Source organism: Dipodomys ordii, unplaced genomic scaffold (genome assembly GCF_000151885.1).
Source record: "Dipodomys ordii isolate 6190 unplaced genomic scaffold, Dord_2.0 Scaffold112, whole genome shotgun sequence".
Classification (NCBI taxonomy): domain Eukaryota; kingdom Metazoa; phylum Chordata; class Mammalia; order Rodentia; family Heteromyidae; genus Dipodomys; species Dipodomys ordii.
In genome coordinates, this window is record NW_012267328.1 from 5,814,222 (window position 1) to 5,840,870 (window position 26,649).

General features: G+C 45.0%; 1 protein-coding gene across 1 annotated transcript in view; it reads left to right on the forward strand.

Annotated features, from left to right (window-relative positions):
• Positions 1–26,649, forward strand: part of Atp10b (ATPase, class V, type 10B) — a 132,714-nt gene that overhangs the window by 31,483 nt on the left and 74,582 nt on the right. Inside the window, exon 2 of the mRNA XM_013028609.1 lies at positions 2,493–2,560. Coding sequence (XP_012884063.1) covers positions 2,558–2,560 — 3 coding nt within the window. The 5' untranslated portion in view covers positions 2,493–2,557. The remainder of the gene's footprint in view (positions 1–2,492; positions 2,561–26,649) is intronic.

Genomic DNA, 26,649 nt, shown 5'->3' on the forward strand with positions numbered 1-26,649 from the left:
TTATGATCTAGCATGACTTCCTTATTTGATAAATATGAAAATGGGTCAGTGGAAAGAAATAATTCATCAAAGATCGCACACAATGGCCAAATCATCCGGTGTCTTATCTTTTGCCCAATTGGTGCTTCCATTACAGCTCTTCTCTATCCACTGCCCACTACGGGACCTGGGTCAGTTTCCTTTTCACAAAAGCACTTACAGACCTATTTGTCTGGTTTCAGAAAAGAATTGCTATTTGGAGGCTACAGCAAAGATAAGGAAATGTACAACTGAATCTCACCATGGTGCCATTTGGTTGATGGAGATATTGGAGACCAGGGGTGGGCGGGCTGACCAGCCAGATGCAGGCTGCCACTAGAACCAGCCACTGGAGGGCAAGGGGGAAGCCCAGTGGGGTACCCCCAAACAGATGGTAGGAACATTAGGGAAAGGGCTACAGTCGTGTCTGCATAAAACAGTCAGGCAGGTGGCAGACATGAGCAAGAGACCAGGTGGAACTCTAAGGAAACTGAGTCATTTGTTTTTTTTATTCTCATACTCTCATGACTCGGTTTTCCTACAGGGACTGTGCCAAAGGAAGTCACAGGCCAGGCCTGAGAGATCGTTGATGGCACACGTGAGGGTTTTTACATGAGGTCTAAAATTCACCTTTCAGGGGCTGGGAAGGTGGCTCAGTGGTAGAGCGCTTGCCTTGCATGCTCAAGGCCTTGGGTTCGATTCTTCAGCACCACATAAGTAAAAAGGAAAAAGCCGGAAGTGGCTCAAGTGGTAGAGTGCTAGCCTTGAGCTGAAGAGCTGAGGGACAGCACCCAAGCCCAGAGTTCAGGGCCCATGACCAGACCCAAAAAAATAATAATAATAAAATAAAATTCACCTTTCAGCCATCATTTTCAGTGTTTAAATGTAGAGTTTGTTTGTTGCTGCTGCTCCTCCTGCTGCTGCAAAACTGGGATTCAGACACAGAACCGGATGCTTTGCTCATTGGCTGGCGCTCTACCAACTGAGCCACGCCTCCAATCCCTCAAAATAGTCGCTTAAAGAAAATATAAATCAAAACACAAGAAGAGGGAGGAGTTAGGATTGGGGCTCTGGCTGCCTCTGGCACCATCTGCTGAATGACCTGTGCACTGAGGGCAGACCGGGCACTGGGCGGGTCAGTCAGTGAGCAGAGGGGGTTTTCTTGTGTTTAGTATGATCAGAGGCCAGCTGAAAGAAGGCTATCCTGAGGATGAGCAGGTCAGGGGTGAGATGGAAGAAATCAAGGCTGTCCATAGCTTTGGGGCAAAAGTTCCTGGGAGAGGGGGTGGGGGGGAGGGGGGAAGGAGAAGGATTGGGATGGGGGGGAGGGGGGAGGCTGGGAAGGGATGGGAAGGGTAAACAAAGGAGGAGGCTACAATGCTTGGTAAGAAATGTACGCATTATCCTGCCCATGCACTTGTAACCCCTCTGTACAGTTTGTTCACAAATAAAATAAAATAAAATTAAAAAAAAAAAAAGTTCCTGGGAGAGCAAGAAAGAGTACCAACTGGTTGCTGGCTACTCAAACGTAACTGTGGCCTTTTAATGTGTGTGTGTGTGTGTGTGTGTGTGTGTGTGTGTGTGTGTGCGCGTGCGCGCGTGCGCGTGCATGCATTTGCATGCAACTGAGCTGGTTAAAATACTACCAGTGATCTCCCTTCTGATCCTAGAGCTGATGTCTTCATTTTATTCACAGCAGAAACATTGAGTCAGAAAAGATGAGTATGCTTGTAACAGCAGAATAAAGTAGAAGGGACCCCCCCATACACCCCTACACACACAAGGAGGGGGTCTGGGCCTCCCCCATGCTAACCTCTCTGTGGGCAAGGTAAGAATTGCGATCTCTGCCCTGTCTTCTTGTACAGATGAGGGTTTTGTTTTTTTTTAATGAGAAAAGATAGCCAACTAGACAGAGCCAACCATAAAAGCAGAACACCTAAATTCATTTAAGTAGAAAAGAAAGGGGGAGGGACATGTATAATTGGTTCATACTCCCAAAAACTAAAGTGTGCCAATCCCACCTGGAGATCCAAGGGCCTAACTCATCCCAGGGCTGGATGCCCTTCATTCATAACCGCGGCCTTCACCCTGGCGGGCCCCCAAGGCTGTGTGTTCACCATCGTTCACCATGGCCAAGTGCAGGAGATCCGTAGCCTCTCTTCCTCTTTTCCACTTTCAATGTAAGTTTCACAGTCCTGAGCCAAGGGCTGCAGCCGTTCCTCAGCCACTCAGTGTGGCCAAGGTGGGATGCAGCAAAGGGCCGGATGGCGTCACGGTCCATGCAGGCATTTAGATTGGGTGCAGGGAATATGTCATGAGCATGCTCAGAACAACTCCTGGGAACGTGTCCAGCCCCGCCTGCTTTACATGATAGTGGCTGGAATGAAAAGGATAAAGAATGATTACTTGTTTGCCTGATTACCAAAATGAGGTGGTATATTTCCTATGTTGCTTTTCCTTCCTGTGTCTTGCAGGCTTGCGTGGATAGGAAGATCAAGACTGGCTGCCGACGCTCATTCCAATGAAAGCGAGGGTGTGAATGGTGAGTGGTTTGTGTGATTACTCCTCGCTGCTTGGTTACAGATTCCTTTCTGGTGCCAGGATAAGCTTCATTAAACTAAAATTCTTTTCTCCAGACCATTAAACAAATACTAACTGAGTTCATGGATAAATGAGATGCCAAGTATTATGGCAGAGAGTGAGAGGAAAAAAAAACTATATACAGATTTAAGATGTGTTGATGTGTTTGGGACTACTGTGAGTATGGAACATGTGGTTAAATAATAATTTTGAAGTTGTTTGCCCTCACACAGGAAGTGTTAAGGTAGGGCAGGGCTGTCAATGGAGTAAGTGTATGACGTTGGCTCTGACATCTCCAGAAGAAATGTCTTTCTCACTTCTCGGCTTTTATTGATCTTTCCAGAAAACTTGCACTCAAGTCATCTTCCAGAATGTGTCACAATACCTTTGTGACAAAGTATACAGGACTAACACCATTGGAGGCAGAGACCAGTCACGGGCTTCCTGAAGCAGATGATTTCATAGAAGATAGTGATGTGTGGCCCAAACTAAGGTCTTACTAGAAAGAAGGAGATAGAGAGGGTGAATGTTTGTTGCAAAGGCCATTATTGCTTTAAGACAAATCTTGTTCCGGTGGCCAAGTTCTAAGATCTTGTACGTTCAGTCAGTACTAAAAAAGCAGGTACCCAGCCTTGGCTCACTTCCCTTTAGTCATGAGAAACATTAAAAAAAAAAAAACTTGGAAATTCTCTTGACTCTGGATATAAAACCCAAGGCATTATCGTTAATACCATATGCAGTCTGTTTCTCCAATTTACATAATTATAAACTCCCCCTCCAAGAGTGAACATCTCTGCCAACTTTTCAAAAAAAAAACCTCCAAAGCAGTATTAAATATGCATTGTTAATTTGACTTTCTAATTTGTCTTGGTTCTTCACAAAGATAGGCATAACTCCACAGATACTGAGTACTTACTAAAAGCTTCCACCTGTCTGAAGAGAAGTCAACAGGAAAAGAAAAGATAAATGCTGGGTTTTGATAGCTCAAGAATTTGAGTTGCTGCCAGAAAACTACCTATAGGAGTTCACTTCATTTACACAATGTTCACATTTGTTCCATGCACTGCAAGCTCAAGTCCAGGCAATTGCTTTCTGCACAGACCAAATAGAATAACATTTTCTTAAGATGCCTTTAATTTTAAGAGTCCACTGTGAACTGGACATATAGTGGGACAATTATAATAACTGATCTCTCTTAAAACCCCATAGAAATCTCTGCATTGGGTCCTGAAGCTCCCGGCTATTGTATACATATGCTGCCTGAGGAAAGTGGAATATTAATTTAGGATGACATTCCTTGATTTTAGGTTTATCGGTTAGTTCCAGTAATGACTGGAATTTGAGATATTGATGTTCACATGCATAGAAGTCCTCCCAAAAGTTGCATTACAGATTATGTATATAAATATATGTATAGGCATCCATATTTAATGGAGATACACCATGTATGTGCATAGGATGTATCATAAGGTTTTATTTTTTTTTAATTTTATTTGTGAAGATACTGTACAGAGGGGTTACAGTTACATGGGCAGGATAATGCATACATTTCTTACCAAGCATTGCAGCCTCCTCCTTTTGTTTACCCTTCACATCCCTTCCCAGCCTCCCCCCTCCCCCCCCAATCTTTCTCCTTCCCCCCCTTCCCCCCCCCACGACGTTGTAAAGCTCATTTTGGACATGACAACTTGTACTTCTCATTGTTGCAACAGGTCCACCTGTATCTTTAAACAACTGGTTTTTCCCCATCTCCTCCTCAAGTTATACTGACATCAAATATAGTGAAAGCAGGGGTTATACTGTGGGGGAGGGACATACAAAGCAACAAAGAGATAATCTTACAAGTGCATTAGAAACACATGCATGATCATAAGGTTTTATTTGTGTGAGGCTCTGGGATTGAACCCAGAGCATTGCACCTGCTAGGCAAGCACTTTGCTGCTGAGGTACAACCCAGCCCTGATGTATCCTAAGGGAATCCTTTTATGTCACTATTTAATGTGCTTTTGCGTGGGACAACATAAGATAGATGTCTTTTTATTGCAGAGCATGTGTATTATATATATATTCATGTCATTTTTTCCCTGTTGAGCTTCATTTCTGTTGTCCTTACAGGCTGGGCTCCTATAGAAAGGGGTGGTAAAAATGACAGGAGGAAGAAAATGAGGACGGAGTATATTAGTAACGATGAGAGGGCTGTGATTATGACAGGCAATTATTCCGTGTGTGTTTCAACCACGTCTACCATCAGTTCTTTGTGTAGAGACTGTCGAAGGATTGTGGGCAGGACTGAGCTTTATTTGTAGCTGTTGCTCCTCAGCACCACATAGCAGATACCTGCTGTAGTCACGTGACTACACCTGTGTGTGTTTGTGGGCGGTGAACACGGGAACGAATTTTGCAGATGGTCTTTCATGAAGGAACAGGAGTTGAAAGAAGTTCCAAACCAGTGATTTGATTCTCCTCCGACCTCCTTAACCCTCAGTATCTTTCCCTCTGTTAGGGCTTTCCATCCTCCCCAGTGGAAATGCATAGTTCTCCGATTCTATGCCAGCAATATAAGGGAAAAGATGGTTTTGAATCAGGAAAGCCTACGGAATGAGCAGATGGGAGCCCGTGGACATTATCTACCATAATTCACTCAAGTCCTAGAGCCCGGTGTGCAATCCGTTTTGCTGACTGACATTTGATCTGGTGTGTTTTTTTCCTTTGCTAGCATTTGACGTATTTTAACTCCACTTTCTCTAAACAAGAGGAGGTTCTATGGAACTGTGAAAATCAGTCAGGACAGACTTAGAAAAGTGACTTTATCCTGAATTCTGCCCATTTTACCCCATGGAGGGGAGTGGGGTGGGGGGTTCCTGGAGTGTTGTGCCAGTTTGATTTGCTCCAAAACACGCTGTGAAGAGAAGTTGATTTCCTCTTTCCACAAATGTGATGGATGTACTCGCCTTTTCAATATCCATTTTCTGTCTGTAGAACTCGGGGTTTTATCTAAGTTTCCTGAATCCTTGGCCTCTTCCCCAAAGAAGTGAGAAAACCATTTTCAAACTTTCTTCCTCATTTGACCTCCTTCACCCCCATCAAAAAGCAACACCACCTGAGCTTGACTTAGAGCCGCATGGACCAAGAAACCATTCACATATCCCCAACTGCCTCCCCACCACAAGACAGAAATGAAATTGCTATTGGCAACGCAAGGTGAGGACCAGAGATCAATACCAGCCATTTTTCCAGGCAGCCCCTGGTAATTGAGGGAGAATATACATTTTCTTAAGGTCCTCAGGTCTTACACAAGCAGGTTATGTTTCTAAAGAACCATCTCCTGAGATCCATTTAACCTATCCTTTTTCTATTTTCCATCTATGTCTCCACTTCAACTCATGCAATGGAGCAGGTGGCCAAGTAAAGAATGAGTACATAAGAAGGAATTATTTCAATAGCATTAGACACCAAAGATTCATTTATCCCCATCCTCATTTGATCATTTTATGATCTGCCCTTTCTGTACAGTGGCCGTGTTGAATGAATTAGGGAGCAGAGGGGAAGCTGATGGGGCAGCAGTGAGTTCTCGGGGGGAGGGAACCATTCTTTTTAAATAATAAACATAACCTTCGAATCAGTAGGACAAGTGTCCTTTGCCTCGTATGTGACCGTGGTGGGTACGGGATGTTTGGTCTGGGGTCTCCATCTCAGGATTTCTCACCAGGCCCTAATCACAGTTTTGGGCAGAGGCTGCATTCTTATTCGAAAGCTTGCCTGGGGATGGGCCCATTCCAAGCTTCCTCTCCCGGCCGGTGGTCCTGTAGATTTGCACAGAGGGTCTCAGCGTCTCGCTGACCATTGTCCAGATGCTGCTTTGACAGTTCTTCACAAGCAGCCTTTTCTGTTTGGGCAGGCATGCAGGTAGCATGGGCCAAGACATTAGCAAGAGGGAAGCTACTCATAATCATAGATGTGATATCCCATCTGTTTTGCACAATGTGTTTGCTAGACAGCCATGGTGAGGCCTAGATGATGGGCAGACACTCTCATCCTGCTCCTGACAGGTGAGGGACGCTGGGCAGAAAGGCGAAAGTCACTTACAAAAGGTAGCACAGCTCATAAGGGCAGAGCTGGGATATAGACACGGCTCCATCCTAACATCAAAGCTAGGAGTGGCCACTCTTGCTTTTGTCTCCCGGGGATGATTCTACAGGGAGGTCCATGTGCAAAATCGTTCAGAATTCATCTTGACTCTGTGGGTAAGACATCCAGCAAGTAGGTCGTAGGCTGTGATCGAACATCAGCAAAGCTTCCTTTGTGGACGGATGTGGCACAGGAATGCAAGTTCTGTGATCATCTTGCAGTGGATGGTCCCTGCCGGGCCTGGGGATCTCTCTCACTTTGAGTGGGAGTCGCTGTCTAGCTCAGAAGCCCCTCGGGGGCATCGGGTGTGCTTAATGGAGACTCTCAGAGCGAGCCAAACAGGTGAAAGTGGCTGTCAGCCTCTTTGAAAGCTGTTCCTCCTGCTGTGAATGCTGGGAGAAATACCTAATGGATTGTGACAAGGATTCGTGGAGGGTCTTGAGGAAGGATGCTTATTGCAGAGTGAGAGAATCTTTTCTCTGAGCCTTAGAGCTGTGAGCTTCCCTGTGGAGTGGGAGACATAATGTTTGATTTCAGACACAGGGGAGACCGCCGATCTGTTCAGGTGCTGACTTCAAGAAAGGATCTGGACTTTGTAAGGATCTGTTTATTGTTGCGTTCCAATTATGTATGTGTATGTTTTAATTAAGTAATTCATGTGCATGGTAAAATTTTAAGAAGGCTTAAAGTGTTATCCAGTGAAAACTTAGCCTTCCACGGAGCCTGTCTTCAACGTCTGCACTCTGTTCCCCAAAATCAACCACAAATATTGCGTATCATTAAGTTTACATGGATACAAGTGCAATGTGACAGCCTCACACCCCCCCCCATTATTTAACCTTAAATGGTTTACTATCTGGACCAGATGACCCCTCCCCGCAAGATCCCACCCATTTCTAGCATTGCCCAGCTGTGCAGTGTGTACTTGTATTACATGTCGGGCATAAGGTCTGGCCCGGGTGCCTGCCTTAAATTGGTTGCTTGGGTTAGAGCCTACCAGATGTGGCAAGCTCCCCCCCCCATTCCTGTTGCCTCCGGTTGGTTAACTAGGAGAATAATTAACAGCTGCTCAACTGACATGCCTTCAGATGATGCATCGTGTCCTGGCGGGCGTGAAAAACGCACACACTGAGACCCAGACCCTGGGGATGAGCAGGATGAGCAGGATGCTGGCCTGGTAGATGGAAGTTTTCCCACATGTCACGTGAAAGAACTGTACACAATACCACTGATGGCTGTGTGTAGAAATGCCAGCTTACAGCAGTCGCTACCTGAGAGATCCTGTTTTATCCCAGAGTTGGTGTGAGGCCTGAAGCCTGGTGAATAAGGAGAGCCTGGGGCCAGTCTAGCTGGATTGAAACCCACCTGTGTCCCTCAGTGACTCTGTCCCCCTGCATATTTTTCCACCTCTCTGAACGCATCCATTACCTCGCCTGTGAAAGGCAGCTGTACCTCCCTGGTAGTAGACCCACAGAAAGCCCTGGTTACCCTTGCCTTGATCTATAATTGTGCCTGAAAGATTGTTTCTTCCCATTCCATAAACGTGCAACTTCCCAATGAGTGGGGATAATTTACCCGAGTCCGAAAGTAGCAGAAGTGGGATTCGAACTCAGGACCAAACTGCCTCATGAGTTCTGCAAATACGTGAACCATGTGCTGGTATCAGGGTAACACATGCCACTCCTGCATTAGATTATGTCTGATCTCACCTAAGTTGGGTTTCCTCCCCCCTATTTTTGTACCTCTGACTTTCTGTTTTTTGTTGGTAGTGGTAGTTTTTTTGTGCCAGTACTGGGGTTTGAATTCAGGGCCTTGTGCTCTCATTTGCACTTTTTTGCTCAGGCTGGTACTCTATCACTTGAGCCATACATCTACTTCCAGATTTTTGCTGGTAATTGCAAATAAGAACCTAAGGGACTTTCCTGCCTGGGCTGACTTCTAATCGTGAGATCCTCACATCTGTATTTACCCTCAGAAGGTGAAAATCTACTACCAGAAATGTTCAACAGTGACCACAAATCAAGCACCATCAAATGAAAATAAAGTAAGAGGATTTATACAGATTGAGTTCAGCCTTGCTCAGCTCTGCTTCGTTGTATTTTCAAAAGCCTCAGCCTACATCAGGCTTAGCTAGGCAGCCTGGGGCATCTACTGGTCTCCTTCAGCCCCTGGACATGGAGCTTGGCCTGGCTGGGTGCAGATGCACATGATCGGGGAAGCTATGGACCAGAACAAAGCCCAGGAGTCTAACTGACAAACAGCCACAGTATAGTGACTTCTGCTGAGCTGCCACAGGCCACAGAGAGAGCTATGTTCAAAGGAGTCACACAAACTTCCGTTCTGCCTTCACGATTCAGACAATTCATCTGAGTCTCTCCGGATGCCTGGTGGGTCCAAAGAGCCAGTGATGGCTGCAAAAATAAAATGCCTCCAGCCTGATCTCCCCCCCCCCTGCCACTACCACCCCTACCCCAGCCATTGCTGACTTTAGTCACAGCTCACGGTCACCAGCCAGGAAGGGAGGAGATGTACAATCCTCAGACACTGGGAGATTGTTGCGTAGGAATAAAAACAAGGCAGAGAAGAGAGACTCCCTGCAGGAAACAGGGCTTTACCCTTCACACAGAGACAAAGCCAGACACAGCTGGAGCCCATGTTAGGACCGTGTGACTTGCAAAACACCACACCCAGCAGAAAACTGGAGACTGAATTTGTATTCTGCTTCCCAACCTGGAATTAAGAAATCAAAAGCAATAAGTCCTTCATGGATCAGCTCCTTGTCTGCCAACCAAGAGCTCATCCATCCCCTCAGGAATACACAAAGAACATCCCAGGACAATGCAAATCTTGTTCATCAAGATTTAGCTTGGCAAAGGATATCGTCCTATCTTCCTTGCTGGCAGATAAGGTATCTTGGTTGAGCCTCATGGCACCAAGAAAGGAGATGCATGGAATGTTTCTTAACCTCAGATATATGAATTCTGAATATCCAGACAAGATTATGAGATCTGGCTAAAGTAATACAGCCTATTCCATAGAAGAAAGAGGACCAGGACTGTCTGTTCCCAACACACACTTAAACCCCAGGGGTTCCTCTAGGACATGTCATGTTCAGAGGGTGTAGGCACAGCTAGTACAACCTGAGGAGCACTCCGTCCTCATTAGGTTGTAAGACCTCCAGCTGCTCTTTTCTACAGAGCAGCACTGGAGGCTAACATCACTTTGGTTGCCTGTGTGCCTCCTGGGGCTACACTGGCGAAGTCTAATGAACCATGGCAGAAGAGAACATCATCCTCCATTAGGGCCCACCAGGAATGAAAAGAGGAGAAAAAAGTTACATCCAATATGGCGGCTCCAAAGGCCCAGTGGCCTTTGGAGCCGCCATATTGGATTTTGGAAAGTAGGTGTGGGGTACAGCTCAGGGAAGCACTGTGATTCTACCTAGACAGATTCTGTGATTGTCCATCAAAAGAGCCAGAAAGTCAAGGTGCACAGGATATAAATGTCTGCTGAAGAGAAATAGATGGACCTGGGGAAAAATTCTCTTAAATGAAATAAGTCCAGCCCACAGAAACGAAAGACATATGTTTTCTGTCATATGTGAAGATTAAATCTAATTTATAGATAAATATAATTTATTAACTGAAGTATAATATGCACAGGGAAGAATTCCAATGGTAAAACTCCTTTGAACAACTAGCTTACAATCTAACCAAATGAATACCAGAAAACCGGAACTTGAAGTGTCGTGGGTCTCAGAACAAGATCAAGGGAAGAGAATAGGTGAATGAAGAGAGGAAAGGGTAGGATAATGAAGCCATATTCAATTTATAGATGTGAAAATGGAACTAGGAAAATCGAGGGGCTAGATAAGGTGAGAAGAAGCGGAGGAGAATAATGAAGGGCTGACATTGACCCGGATGCATTGTACTCAAAAACCGGGATGTTAAAGTGAGACGCTCGGAGTGTGTGCCCATCTTATGACCATTTGCTAGCCCTGAGATCTCACTCCAAACTTGACACTCATAATAAACAAGAGCTTAGTGGTCAAGAGTCAGAATTAGTAAGGGTTAGATCTACCCCTTTCTACTTGTATGACACCGAGAAAATGCTAACTGTTCCAAGTCTATAATGCTTCATAGATATTCTGCTCAAGAACCTATCATTAGTCCTAGTAGTGTGCTTTCTAATAGAGCCAAAAACGGCCCCAGAAATCACCTGAACTAGACATAACTTAAATCTGGCCACGCACTCGAATCACTTTGTGAAGAAGCACGTGGCCTGATCCAGGCTTCCTACCTGCTGGCCTGTTGTCACACTTTCAGCGCTACAGCCCTCAGATTCCTGCATAAACAATGACAACACCTGAATGGGGCTATAACGTGCTGCTTCTATTCACAGTGACTACTGTTTTTTCTAAAGCTGAGTCTAGGGACCCAGCCTCTCTGTTTTCCTTTTTTTATTGCTCATTTATTTTCTATTATCCTTAGATAAGCGTACGGGGTTCCAGTACAACGCCTCAGAGGTTTTCCTAGGCAGGCAGATTACTGGACATCGGCCCTCAGGATGGCCTTGGGGAGACACTGACCTGAGCCCTAGAGAAAACAAGCATCCTGAAGGCCACAGAGCCACAGTACCCACCAGTAAACCATCACTATCACCACCAATACCATCATTGCTACCATCACCACCACGATTGTCATCATCACTGTCATCACCACCATTAACATTACCATGACCACCACCATCACTTTCACTACCATCACCACCATTACCATCAGCACAACCACCACCATCAATACTGTCACCACCACCACCATCACCACAAAGGCAACAAACGCCCTCAGATTTCCTGATTTGCAATCTAATAACCCTCTCACCAAGTCAGCACTACAGAATTAAAAGAATGGGACAGTAATATGTGGCTGTTTCCTTAAAGGTGATTTCCAAGGTTCTACTCTTCCAACTGTTTAAAGTCATCAATGGATTTCCCCCGAAGGCTTTACCTGTGGGTTTCAGTTAGCATGTCAGGACTAGGGATATTTGGGGATCTGCCAGAGTTTTAGAAGTATGTTTTTAATAAACGCCACAACTCTTAGTGGCTATGAGACCATCTTCAGAACATATGAATATATATTCTTTAATTAATGCCAAAATAATGACTCTTCCTTTAACAGCTTTTTCTATTGTCTACAATATTCCTCTGTGTTCCATTCCCCCTCATTTGTAAAATAAGAATTCACAATGTGCCCACATTGTAAGGTCACAAAGAGTCAGTGATTTAATGCGTATAAAGCACTTAGCAAAATGAACACATCATAATTGATCAGTGAATGTGAGATTATGATGATCATTGCTATTAGACTCTGGACTTGGTTTTTATACAGAGTAAAATTTGCTCACATCTAAGAGTGAAAAATAGGGTGAATGATTTAGTCGAGTGCATTTATATATAATAAAATTATTACAATTTATATAATTAGGACTATCATTTAGGACTTTAGATACTGTATTAGTTCTCAATTACTGGGTAACAAATTACCAGATACCTTGCAGCTTGAAACAGTACCCATTTATCAAGTCTCATTCTCTACAGGTCAGAAGTCTAGAGAAGGCATGGCTATACCTCTGGACCTTTTGCCTTGTAGGGCTGAAATCAGGGTATCCATTGAGGTCACTGTCGGAGGCTCTGGGGAAGGACCCTCTCCTCAGCCTACTCAGATTGTGGGCCAAGTTCCATTTCTCAAAGTTAGGGCACCAAGGCTCCCATTCCCTTGCTTATTGTCAGAGTGAAGACTCACTGTCTCCTAGAGCTCACTTGCATTCTTTGCCTGCCTCTCCTTCCATCCATTTAGCTGTCCATCTATTTACCTATCTGCAAAGCCAGCAATGGGCAATCTCTCGGGCTTCAGATCTCTCTTCCCAAGGGGCCCCTTTGGAGGGGCTCACTTAGATTAACCAGACTCCTCCAGATTAATGTAACTATTTTAAGGTTAACTGCCCTGTGACCTTAAGGACATCTCCCAACCTCCTTCCTAGCAGCATGTAGAATAATTATTCAATTCAGTAAGTGGGAGAAGGTGTACAAAAGAGGGGTAAAGGACCCTGGGAATTCTTCCTAGCAGACTCATTTTCTCATGTGTGCTGGTGTAGGTTAAAGCAAAGAGGACAAAGAGCTAATGGGCAGCAAGAAGTCTATGGGTACTAATGCTGTATAGCATCCTGGAAATTTGCTGATTTAGAAACTTTTTACAGCACACACACAAACCTATGGGAGGGACTGGGAATGTGGCTTAGTGGCAGAGTGCTTGCCTAGCATACAGGAAACCCTTGGTTCAATTTCTCAGTACCGTATAAACAGGAACAAGCCAGAAGTGGTGCTGTAGCTCCAGTGGTAGAGTGCTAGCCTTGAGCAAAAGAAGCTCAGGGACCATGCCCAAGCCCTGAGTTCAAGCCCCTGAACTGGCAAAAACAAAGCAAACCTATGGGAGGCAATGGATCTGTTGATTTACTTGTCTTTTGTAAACACCTTGCAATACACACACACACACACACACACACACACACACACATATGTACATCTAAATGTCATACTATGTACCATAACTATAGACAATAAAGATACGTGCAATTTTTTAACAAGAATCAAGATAGCAGTCAAATAGTCACTATTTTTTGCATAGCTAACAAAGATCTCCCATTCTGCGTGCTGTTTCTTTAGCTTATTGAGTATGGACTCCACTGCACAGAAGCCCTTTACCTTAATGCATGGGTCAATGGAAAATAATTCTTTGAAGGTATTCTCATTATTTTCTAACCATAGCCCCATGTGTGGGTGGCGAGCTGTCCACCCCAGAGAAGGCAGATATGTAAATATAGTCTTTCTAAAACTGCACGCATTCAAATAAGACCTGAATAGTTGGTTTGCTTGGTTTCTTTTACTCAAAGTGCAAACTGACTGCTCCCTAGTTCATCTAGTGGTCTTAAAGTCTTTTCGTATCTGTGAAATAATTGGAGCTTTTTTTTTTGTTTTGTGTTTAGTAATTGTGTGCACATACGTGGGTGTGTATGTGGGGGGGGTTATTCTATTTTGAGCAACTGGCGTTTGAATTCGGGCGCTCATACCTGTGAGGCAGGTGCTCTACCGCTTGAGCCACGCCTCCATCCCTTTGCCTTTACTTTGTTTTTCAGATAGGTTCTCACACAGACTTTTCCCTGATGGGTCTTGAACCACGATCCTCCTTCTGCTCCTGAGTAATTTCTAGCCACAGGCATGCACCACCATGCCATTGACACACCTCTTTCAGGTTTTTTTTCCCCCATGATCATATTAAATAGCTAGCTAGCTAAACACAAGTGTATAGACCACAGTTATGTGAGCCACATGCTGGGAAATGCCCCAGAAGGCTCCTTTTAAATGAAAAGGGTATTCCTCACGTCCTTGATGAAACGGATCAAGAGCTATCATATTTTCAGTGATGGTTTTCTTGAGCAAGGGACTCTGAATTCTATTTATCTGATGTTCAAGCCTAAGGAATAGAGCCAGGGGTGGGGGGAGGGAATGGACCCAAACCACGCAGCTCAACTAAAATAAAATGACAAGGCACCAGGGCCAGGCTGCACACCCAGATGATCTTGACTCAAAGTCCATCATTTCTCATAACATAATAAAAAAAAAAAAACTTATGGCAATAAAAAGGCAGGGTGAAGAGAGACGGAAAGGGAATGCAAACGATCCTCAGGAGAGAGACGGGGGAAGAGAGATCGTAGGCAAGAAGGGTAGAGGAGTAGCTGGTAAACTCCTAAGCGATTACCCACTGTATTATTTTCTCCATTTTATTACCAGCCCCGCAGTCCACTCAGAACCCCAGCAGCACACGGCTCCCTGGGTGAGGATTCTGAATGGTGCAGCGGTCTCCTAATTGTCATAGCAGTTGCACCCTGAAGCTGAGATCCTAAACCCACCTGCCCTTTGGCCTAAATTCCACTTGCATGCTGGCGGCCATCTGAAAACCATGTTGAACCAGACTGCCTATCCATGGTGAATGATCCCCCCCCCCCCCCCCCCCGCCGGCACTCCGCTACATAGTTCTCAGATGGATTTCATGCTTCTCCAACTAGAATGCACAATTCTGGCCCTGCCATCCCCAGTCCCACTGCCTGCTCTGCAGCTAGGGAAGAGTACTTTCAGTCTGTGTTTTCATTTTCATGAGGCCCAGACATCTGGTGTGGGGTCTGAAACACTTATCTGCACACCTGCAGGCGACTGGCTGCAGAAACTCCCGGCCTAGGAGCAGATGGAGGCCGCATTTAATTTAATAGAGCGATTGTGTGGGCCCCATCCAGTGGGTTACAATTGTGGAACTTGCGGCCCTCTCAAAATCCAGGCGCTGAGCGCTAGACCTTCTGTCATGGACATTTCACCTCTCCTGTCTGTCTTTCTAACAAATACAGTCAGACAGAAGAGGTGTAGCAATGATGTCGCTGTCTTTATAAACTTGTCACTGGAGAATGAAGAGGTGGGGCTCTGGGGAAGAACGGAACTGACAAAGACAATGACACTGGCCAAGGATTTGCCTGATCGTCTTCCCTCCCCTGTCAAGTATGTGTGCTGGGTAGGACTCCAACCTCATCCATCTAATGAGCCTTTCCCATGCACATCTGGTCCCAGGAGGGAGGCAGATGGACAGGACATGTGGGCAGTGACCACCTGGGCATCTGGGTTCCCAGAATATAATAATAATAATAATATATTCCCATACCTGGAGGACTGAAGCAAATCTGAGGCTTACTCAGACTTACTTCTTTGTTGTTGGTGGTGGTAGTGGTAGTAATGGGGCTTGAACTCCAAGCCTGGGTGCTGTCCCTAAGCTCTTTTGCTCAAGACTAGCCCTCTACCACCACTTTGGAAAGTACTATGGAGGTTCCTCAAAAGACTCCACATAGAGCTCCCCTATGACCCAGCAATCCCACTTTTGGGCATTTACCCAAATGCTTACAAACAAGACCACACTAAAGCTACAAGCATGACTATGTTTATTGCAGCATTATTTACCATAGCTAAGATATGGAACCAACCCAGATGCCCCTCAGTAGACGAATGGATCAAGAACATGTGGTATATATACACAATGGAATTCTATGCCTCCATCAGAAAGAATGACATTGCCCCATTTGTTAGGAAATGGAAAGACTTGGAAAAAATTATATTAAGTGAAGTAAGCCAAGCCCAAAGAAACATAGGTCCCATGGTTTCCCTTATTTGCAATATTTAGTATATGTATGAGTCAAGCAGAGAAGGTCAGATAAGGTGATGTTAGGAAAATGAACCCTAAGATATGTATTTTAATGTTTTTTTTCTTTCATGCATTTGTTTCTAACGCATTTATAAGATTATTTCTTTGTTGCTTTGTATGTCCCTCCCCCACAGTATAACCCCTGCTTTCACTGTATTTGATGTCGGTATGATTTGTGGAGGGGAAGGGGAAAAACAAGTTGTTTAAATAAGGATACAGGTGGACCCGTTGCAACAATGAGAAATACAAGTTGTCATGTCGAAAACAAACTTTACAACTTTGGGGGGGGGAGGATTGGGTGGGAGGGTGGGGGGAGGCTGGGAAGGGATGGGAAGGGTAAACAAAGGAGGAGGCTACAATGCTTGATAAGAACTGTACTCACTATCTTGCCCATGTAATTGTAACCCCTCTGTACAGTATTTTCACAATAAAAAAAAAAGACTAGCACTCTACCATTTTGAGCCCCATCTCCACTTCCATTTTCCTGGTGGTTCATTAGAGATAAGAGTCTCACAGACTTTCCTGCCCAGGCTGGTTTCAAACCATGATCCTCAGATCTCAGTCTCCTGAGTAGCTAGGATTCCAGGCATGAGCCACCAGTGCCCAGCTTTGAGTCTTGCTTCTTATGTCTGCGTTTTGTACCCCAGAATCTCCACTACCCCTCAGTCTCTGACATAACTTGCATCTGGGGAATGAACACATGAATAATAAGCCAAAAGGTTTCCCACTCAGGGAGACCCATTCACTTCCTGAATACACTCTTCTGGATGTTCTCAACGCTGTCTGTGGGCTTCCCATGTTTCCTGATTATCTTCTGCATACCGGTGGAGTCCCAGCTAGGGTACGTTTTACCTGAGGAGACAGCACTTGTAACTGGCAGGGATATAGAACACAATAAGAATACTCGATGCGGCTCTAAGGAAGTGTGGATCGGAAAGAGAGTTGTCTGCAGTTCAGGAAGTGAGGAGGACAGTGTCTGACCTTGATGTGTGAACAGTCACAGAGACTGTGGGACATCTCCCAGAGAGGAAAGACATATGAAGTAGTTAGCGACATGGACTGTGGACAGTCTTCACTGACATTCCTATCTTTGCCATTTCCCAGCCTCTGAAAAATCCGCCTCATTTGAATAAGCATAATGCAAATAGCATCATTTGTCTAAATCTGTTTTCTCTCTTTAAAAATGGGAACCCTTATGCTACTTCCACATGACCTCCAGAAATAATTATGATCAAAAGAAGGAATATGTCCTGGATGCTGGTAGCTCACATCTCTAATCCTACTGACTCAAAAAGCTGAGGTTTGAGCATTGTGGTTCAAAGCCAGACAGAAAAAAATCCATGAAGCTATTATCTTCGAGTAATTGGGAAAACAAAAAGACTGGTTTGAGTGTGGCTTCCATGGTAGAATGTCAGAAAAATTCCAGGCATATAATAAATGCTTAATAAATAGCAGTGATGGGAAAGAGGAGGAAGATAATAGCAGTGGCAGTCATGACCAATGTCCCCCAAGTATTCTACTGGCTCAGAATGGAAAGCCAAGGGGAGACTTTTGTACTTGAGGGAGGGATGTGTACTTGAGGGAGGTGGAAGCATCAGCATCGGGGGGATAAGGAAACTGAGTCAAGAAAAACTAAGAAACTATTTGGAGAAAGAGAGAGACAGAAAAGGGCCCAGGTCCCAAAATCTCATTCAAGGACACGCCCCCAATGGCCTAACTTCCTTGCATTAAGCCCCACCTTTTAAAGGTACCACTACCTCCCAATAGGGCCACATGCCACAAGCTTTTGACATACAGGTCTTAAGAGAGCACTCAAGATCTGTACAAAAGCATTTAGAAAAGCGTTAGGCCACAGATATTAAGTTATACCTACATTCAGTAAAACATATTGAGTAACAACAAGTTTAAAGGAAAAGAAAACTGGCTCTGTTTTATTTTTGTACATTCAGTAAAAAAAAAAACAACTAATAATTCTGGATACATCATTAATAAATGACAAATTTGCCCTGGCATTATCTGAGATCCTTGGAATAAGCTATGGAGCTTAGTTGTGTGTTTCCTTCATGATAGAACTTATGGGCAAAGGTGTGAGTCAAAGGGTGAATTATCATTCCAGAAGAGACTCTGAAAACATCAGAGAGCTGAAAAAATACAGATCGATCCACCAGACGGATACCAAGAAAATGGGCCTTGTTGTAAGACGCACCTGTGCCTAGAATTCTACTCAAAATCCAAGAAGAAGGGACACTCAGGCAATCATTAGCACAGAAAGGGGCTCTGAGCAGCAAGCTCAAGCCTCTGCTAAAAATTTCTAGAATGGTACTTTTTTATGATTCTAAAGGAACTCTAATGAACATATAATTTATTATAAACTATCTGCTTTGATGGGTATATTGACACTGAGCTTCTAGAATCCTCAGAGGCCCAAATCCAGCTAGTTGCCCTGCCATTTTATGTGTTTTCTGAGAAAAGCATGTGCAATAGCTAAGAGTTAAAAAAAAAAAGATGGAAAGTTTTACATTATTGATCACTATGAAAATGTTGCAGACGGATTGCTGAGACCTGAATTTTTATTCTTACATTCATGTTCACTGCCTATATATACATTCTCAATCTCTCTCCTTCTCCTGCTCTGCTCCCCCCTCCTCCCTCCCTCCCCCCTCCTTCTCCCCTCCTTTCCTCTTGTCTCTCCCTCTCCCTCCTTCTCTTTTCCTCTCTTCTCTTCTCTTTTCCTCTCCTCTCCTCTCCCCTCCCCTCTCCTCCTCTCCTCTCCTCTCTTCTCTTTTCTTCTCTTCTCTTCTCTCCTCTCCTCTCCTCTCCTCTTCTCTCCTCTCCTCTCCTCTTCTTCTTCCCCTTCCTCTTCCTCTTCCTCTTCTTCTAAATCCTCCTCGATCTGAATCTTAGCTCCTGTCTTCCGGTATATACTGTAAATAAATAGGGATTACCAGGCCCCAGGAGAGACCCAAGTTCACTCAACATGCTGGGAACACTGAACCTGACTTGGAGGCTAAGCCTAGCAGGAGGCTGAGACCTGAGGATTGAAATTCAAAGCCAGCCCAGACAGGAAAGTCTATGAAACTCTTATCTACAATAAACTACTAAAAAAGCCAGTAGTGGAGCTGTGGCTCAAGTATTAGAGAACTAGCCCTTAAACAAAACAAAACAAAAATCTCAGGACAGCATTCAGGCCTTGAGTTTAAGCCCCAGGGTTGGAAAACACTCTCTCTCTCTCTCTCTCTCTCTCTCTCTCTCTCTCTCTCTCTCTCTCTCTCAGGCTAGTTTTATTTCAACAGCCAAAAGACACAAAACAACCCACATGTCTATCACAGTTGAACAGATAAAGCAAATGACTACACATATATAATTTTAAAAGGAAGAATTATTGATACAACAGTATCGTTCACACTCAAAACAATCATGCCAAGAAAAAGAAGCCAGAGTTCCGCCCAGTTGGCAAACAGGCAGGAAGGAAAGTGATCAGTGGATACCCATTACACGGGAGTGGGAAGGTGGGAGACAGCTAAAGGAGAAAAGGAAAAGCTGGGGTAATGGATGTTTTCATTATTCTCTTGATTTCAGGGAGGATTTCTTGAATATCTACCTGTATCAAACTGACTGGATTATGTGCTGTTAAACACAGACGTTGTGCTATGCTTCAAAACACTTCAGGAAAAGTGTAGGAAAAAATGAAATAAACCAAAATAAAGGGACCTAGAAGAGCATACACAGATGACCTTTGGTGTCTCCTTTTGTTCTGTGAGGATTTGGGGAGATTTAACCCAGGCCCTCACACACCCGGCACTCTTCCATTCCAGCCCCCTCCTCGCCCCCTCATCCCTTTTTGTTTACATTTTATTTTTGAGACAGGGTCTCCCTAACTACCTCAGCTGGACTCACAGTCATCCTCCTCCTCCTTCTACCTCCTGAGTCGTTGGGATTACAGGCATGCGCCACCTGTCCTAGCCCATGACACGTTTTCCATTCCAATCTCACTAAGTGACGATGGCAATCTCATCAATGTCTGCTTCCTTTAGTGCCGGCCCAGGGAGGTTTCTCACCTCGTGTCCTGTTTAAGAAGATGCAATGACTCCGTGGTCAGCCTGCCAGGAACTTGCTTAGACACGGCACTGTGGTGACACGGGTGGCCTTGTCTTGAGTGATTTTCATCATGATGTATGGACGGAGTTGTACCAATCATTTTAGAGTCAGAGGCTTAGCGTGGAGGTCAAGCTGAGTCCCACTTAGCCAAAAGCTGGCATCCGAGGGCCTCTCTCATTTCCACATGCCACCCGGATCAAGCATTTCCACCAAGAAAGGCACAGCTTCAGACCCTGGCCCATAAATAACTGAACCCATTTTACTAAGGACAGCTAATGGCAGGCACAGTTTTCTTTGTTTGCTGCGTTCCATATCTTCGAAAACCTCTTTATTTGGCTCTTTTACTTTTCTTTTCTTTTGTCGGTTGTGGGGCTTGAACGCTGGGCCTAGGCGCTGTCCCTCAGCTCTTCAGCTCAAGGCAAGCACTCTACCACTTGAGCCACAGCGCCACTTCCAGGTTTTCTAGTGGTTCATTGGAGGGAAGAGTCTCACGGACTTTCCTGCTCAGGCTGGCTTTGAACTGCGATCCTCAGATCTCAGCCTCCTGAGTAGCTAGGATGACAGGTGTGAGCCACTGGCACCTGGCTGGCTTTTCCTTTTATAATGTATTGTATGTGTGTGTGTGCGCGCGCACGCATGTATTTCTACACGTATGTATATGTATATATACATGTGTGTATGTATTTTGACTTTTCAAAGTCTTTTTTCTGATCACAAAACAGGGAAATCCTGAGACATATAAAGACAATAATTCACCAAGACAGATTTATTTCCTAGTAACGGTCTTCTCTGGTATGTGTTAAACATGTATTTGATAGACAAGAATGTATATGGACAGGTCTGGGAAGACAATGATGATGCTTCTGACAGATTGCATTACTCAACTTCGGGCTTCCCCTTGACTATAAATAAATCAAAGGTGGCGCCAATCAATATTATACATGAGAGGCTGCCTGAATACAAGAAATGACAACAAATTTTGGACCTACATCCTATCTCAGAGTTCATTTGATAAAGTTCTTAGACATAGAACTTTGGGCAAGTTTCCTCTGTGAGCCTCAGTTTTCATTTCTGTGATGTTGGGTCGTGGAGTTTGATACGACGCTCTCTTTAAAGAACCTTGTATAATCCAGAGTCATCATTCAGAGCATGAGATATGAAATCAGCTTCCAATTCCATCCTAATCCGATGCCGTTGTAACATTATGCTCCAGTTTCTTCCTGTGTAAAATAGAGATCAACAATTACCTAGCTTGAAGGGTTTGATTGTGGGTTAATTTAGTTAATACACATGCAATATTTACCACAATTCCTGGCCCAAGATGGGAATTCAGTACATGTCATATAATACCACTGCCATTATTCCTGCGTGATAGATATAAAATCAGTGGTTGAAGTTTCTCATGTAAACCTCTTTAATGAATATTTCCCAAGAAGCTCCAAATATTCTTCAGATCACAATGAGAATTGTTATATTTCCCTGCGTATGTGTGTTTGAGAGAGAGAATGTGTGTGTGCATTGCTCAGCACAGCAAATAGATAATAACTAATGTGAGATTTTAATTATCATGTGTGTCAGCAGCGCTGCTTTATAAATCAAAGCTAATTGATTCTGAGTACTTGCTGCTTCTTCGGCCCTCCTACCAACTCAGGAGCAAGCCTGCTATTTTTCTGTGTAAACAGCAAGCAGGATTCCAATAGGGGTATTCAGAATTGGCAATCTATTGTCTACACCAGGACGTTGGCAAGGCCAGGGATGCAGACAGATCACAGTGAGACATTAGTTCACAGCCTCTGACAGCTGTCCCGTGGCTCATCCATCGGAAAACGGCCCAAACTTTTGGGTTGACGACTCTGTCCTAACCACCCTGGAGTCCATTATTCGGTGGTAGAATAGATTCAGTCATTTCATTTGGCTATGGTATAAAGCAAGTCATTTTCTTCGAGTGATTTCTAAACTTGTGTTGGCGCGAACACCAAATCCTACATGGAAAAGTAATTCATAAAGCGGAAAATAAAAGGGTTGAGAAACACAGGTGGTAAAACAAAGCCAGGTCATAGCCTAACTGTATCCCATACCCCCTCTGTCCCTCATACACCCACTCTTTATGCATGATTGTAAAGGGCTTCCTAGAAATGACAGCTGGGCGCTAGTGGCTCACGCCTGTCATCCTAGCTACTCAGGAGGCTGAGATCTGAGGGTCAAGGTTTGAAGCTAGGCAGGAAAGTTTCCTGAGATTCTTATCTCCAATAAACTACTCAGAAAAAGCCAGAAGTAGCATTGTGTCTCAAGTGGTAGAGCACTAGCCTTGAGAAATGGAATCTTAGGGATAGTGCCCAGGCCCTGCGTTCACGCCCCAGGATACGCACCAAAAAATAAATAAAAGATAGTCTTCATTTCACAAACTGAAAACATTCGTCTTAAAAGTAACTCTCACTGCTGATTTTCCGGTGAGCCTCTTGATGAATACATTTGCATATTTTATAACAAGACTGCGCTCCCTTTTATCTTAGCTGGTTATTATGCTTTTAATGCAATTGATGATGTTAAGCTATCTCCTCCAAAATGGAAAACTCAGGCTTGTGGAGAAGCATGTGCAAAACACATGCAGGCCCTGGTTCAATCCCCAGCGCCAAAAAAATCCTAAATCCTAACCGACAGTGGGTTATGTCCTGACAAACTCACCGGAAGATGGATATATCATAAGTTGACCCAGTATCATGAGAGAATAGTACTACCTTATTGTTAGTCTTGGAAAATATCACAATTCAAACAATTTCTGTGGAAGGGGTATTGCTTTTATGCTATCATTAAGTCCAAAAGAAATCATGGAGTTAAATCATTAAGTTAGTGAATGCTAGTGGTTCATGCCTGTAATCATACCTACTCACAAGGGTGAGGATCAAGGTTCAGTGCCAATCCAGGAAGAAAAGTCTAAGAGACTCCATCTCCAAAAATAACCAGCAAAAGGCAAGGCTGGAGTAGTGGCTTAAGTGATAGAGCACCCACTGAGTAAGCAAGCTGATGTGCTCAAGGCCCTATATTCAGAAAAAAAGAAAAATCATTCAATTGAACCATTGTGAGAGTTTCTGTGATCAGAAGCCCCTGCCACCTGACCTCCATTCCTCTATCACTGGAAGGATTTGAGGGGACTGGTTTTTATTTTCCCAAGATTCTTTCATCTGGAAAGATGCAAGAAAAACTCAGGAATGACTGAAAACCTTGAAATCATTACAGGACTAAGAGAAAGTAAGTTTGATCAGCCAATTCTTCACTAAGGGCTTGAGCCGAGCACCGTCGTCATTGGCGCTTAGAAATAAAGATCCGGGCAGAGTATGAGAAATTACTTCTGCAGCCAATATATAGATCCAAAATACAAACCATTTTGCAAGCGACTGAGCAAATAAACGAAGATGATAAGCCCATCAGTGTTCACTAATTTAGTTTGGGGTTGGCATACGTGTGACATTGGTTTTCCTGTCCCCACCTCCAGGGCTCAAAGCAGACAATGAAAGTGAAGTGTCCCTGTCTCTTGGGGTTCTGGGTCACCCCGAGTCTAGGCGGTCACCATGATTAGTTCCTCAGCGTTGTGTGACTCCAAGCCTTTCCTCGGATTGTCCAAAGCGGCCGATTTACACCTGGGGAAACAGGCCCAAAGGGTGGAGACTTTGTTTCCTAGAACAGAAAGTGGGGCCCATGGCCCAAGGGGGTTTGCTCTGACCCCCGTCTGTCTTTCTTGAGTGCACACATGCCTTGCTGCGGGGCAGAGGCACGCCCCCCCCCCACTCTCCTTAACTTAAGAATGAGAATTATGGCTGCCCGGCTTCCAGATGGTGGATGAGCAGCTGTCTTGAAGGCCTACTTCTCTGCCAGTTACACATGGCCCGGGGCTTCTCCTGGGCGTTGGGGTCTTCTCCTGACCCCTGTGGGAGCAGCCTTGTGTTCAGAGAGCGGCTGAATCGTGACACAGCTCAGGACCTAGGAAAATGGAAGCCAAGTGTGAGCTGCATTGTTCCCTTCTGTCTAATTCGCACTGTGTGCGTGCTGGGCGCCTCTGACACCTCTCTGTCTCTGACTGTCTTTTCTCTGTTTCTGTCTCTTCGTCTGGATCTCTGTCTCTCTGTGTGTCTTTCCTCTCTTGTTTTTCTCTCTCTCTCCTTCTTGTCTTTCTCTCTCTTCTCTCCCCTGTCTCCTCTCCCTGGGTTTCTCTCTCCTCTTTGCTCTCTTCTCTCTTTCTCTCCTCTCTCTCCTTGTTCCTCTCTCTGTCTCTTTGTCTCTGTCTTTGTCTGATCTCTGTTTCTCTCGGTGTCTCTCCTCTGCAAACCTCTCTCTGTCTCTGTCTCTCTCCTGTTCTCTCTCTTATCTGTCTATCCTCTCTTTTCTCCTCTCTCTGTCTCTGTTTCTGTATCTGCATCTCTCTCTCACTCTGTGTATATATATATATGTATGTATGTATTTCTCTCTCTCTCTCTCTCTCTCTCTCATTCTCAACCTCTTGTGTCAAGCATCTTAGCATTCCTCCCATCAAGCCCTTGTGAATGACAGGAGTGAGCGAGGGGGTACCCACCGGCCAGTGCCACTTCCAAAGCACCACTCTGGCCAGTAGCAAGGAAGATTCCAGAATGGTAGGAAAGCACTGGGTTATCACAAGTGAGCCCTTCCGGCCATTAGGTATCTCTAACATGGTAGGATAAATTCCCAGGTCTGGTTACAGGCAAAGAGAGATTTTTTTTTCCCCACTCTGCAAAATAAAATGAAAGCACTAGACCACTATCAGTTACCATGACAACTGAGATCCAGCACAAGCTTCCCACACCCGTCACTGGAGAGAACAGGAGGGGCACTAAGCTTTCTCTCTCTCTCTCTCTTTCTCTCTCTCTCTCTCTCTTTAAAATTTTTGGCAGTGGTGTTTTGGTAGGGATTTTTTGTCAAATATTTCGAAGTGACATTTCTTAGCATGAGCCTGAAGCACCTTTATAAAAGTGAAAATAAGATAAGAATGTGTGTGTGAAAGAGAGAGAGAGAGAGAAGAGAGAGGAGAGGAGGAGAGAGGGGGAGGGAGAGGAGCAGGGAGGAGAGGGGAGGAGAGTGGAAGGGAAGAGAGGACAGGAGAGGAGAGGAGAGGAGAGGGGAGGAGAGGGGAGGGGAGGGGAGGAGAGGAGAGGAGAGGAGGAGATACACAAGCCCAGGACATGGAGAATATGTTTGGGGGGAAAACAAAACCTCACTAGAGCTGACAAAGCCAGTTTCAAGGAAACCGAGAAAGCACTAATATCACAGAGTATTTACCACACACCTAGAGCTTTGCATAATCATGCACATCCGGGACCTCACCAAGCTTCAGGTCTGAAGGGTAAACAAGCAACTACAGCGTGAGGGACCGGGCCTCCTGGGGGCCCAAGGAGAGGCAGGATGGCAGGCGGTGGCAGGTGCTTTTCCCACAGTGAACGTCTACATGACCCCTGGAGAATGAGCAGGAGAGGACAGGTGAAAGGGCGTAGGGCATCCCAGGGATAGTGACACAGAGACCTGGAGGAGAGAAAAGTCTGGAGGGTGGAAGACTCCAGGGTTCATTGTAGCCACAATGGATGGGGAGTGAGCAGGCTTGGAATGGAGGAAGAGCATAGCTGGAGAACTTCGCTAGAGATTAGGGGTGATGGAGTTTATACTAAGCCATGGCGGGGGGGGGTGGTCAGATCTTACCTAGAAGATACAAGGAAGTCATTCAGGTGTTGGAAACAGGTTGGCGATAAAACTCACTCCAGCAGCAAAATGAAGGATGGCACTGGAGCCAGACAGTAATGGTGCCCGTAAGGAAGGAGCCACTAAAGCTCTTATCACCCCTACCTCTACACCAAAGAGATGGACACTGGCTACCCTCACTGATCTTCAGGAACTAAGCTCTGTGGACTTGCAGATTCTCGGTCAGGTGTGGAAGAATTTCTGGTGAGAATAATTAAAGGTAGCCCATGAAGGAATCCAGAGGTAGGGCCTGGTTGAGTGGTTGACCAGTTGGTTGGTCAGAGTTTGCATCTGTGACTTTCATCATTCATGCTTGGCTGTCTTTGCTCCCCTCATCCAGCAAGTCCAAGGCTAAGGTCACCTACTTCTTGTGGTTCCCAGAGCTTGTTCCAAAGGCTGAGTCCCTCTCTCCCTTCCGCCTGGGGACATCTGCTCTGTGAAATGCCAGAGGCATATGCAAAAGTCAGAGCATTCAGCTTTGAGACCCTCCCTCCATCGACTCAAATCAATCTGATACCCATCCTACTTGCAAAATGTTTCTATTCTCAAGGTCCTCCTCTCGGCTGGCAATAATAGTGTTAGCAGGTGGCAGTGAGGAGGACTTACAATCACAGCGTGGAGATAACAGCTGGGTTATACAAAGAGGAAGAGAGGCCTCTTCCACACAAACGCACCAGCTGTCACTTTCCCCTGTAGACTTACAGCTGTCTGAGACCTGCCCCCAACTCCTGGCATCTTCTGCATCCCCCTATAGAGACTCCTCCCAGACCAGGCTCAATCTTCTTCT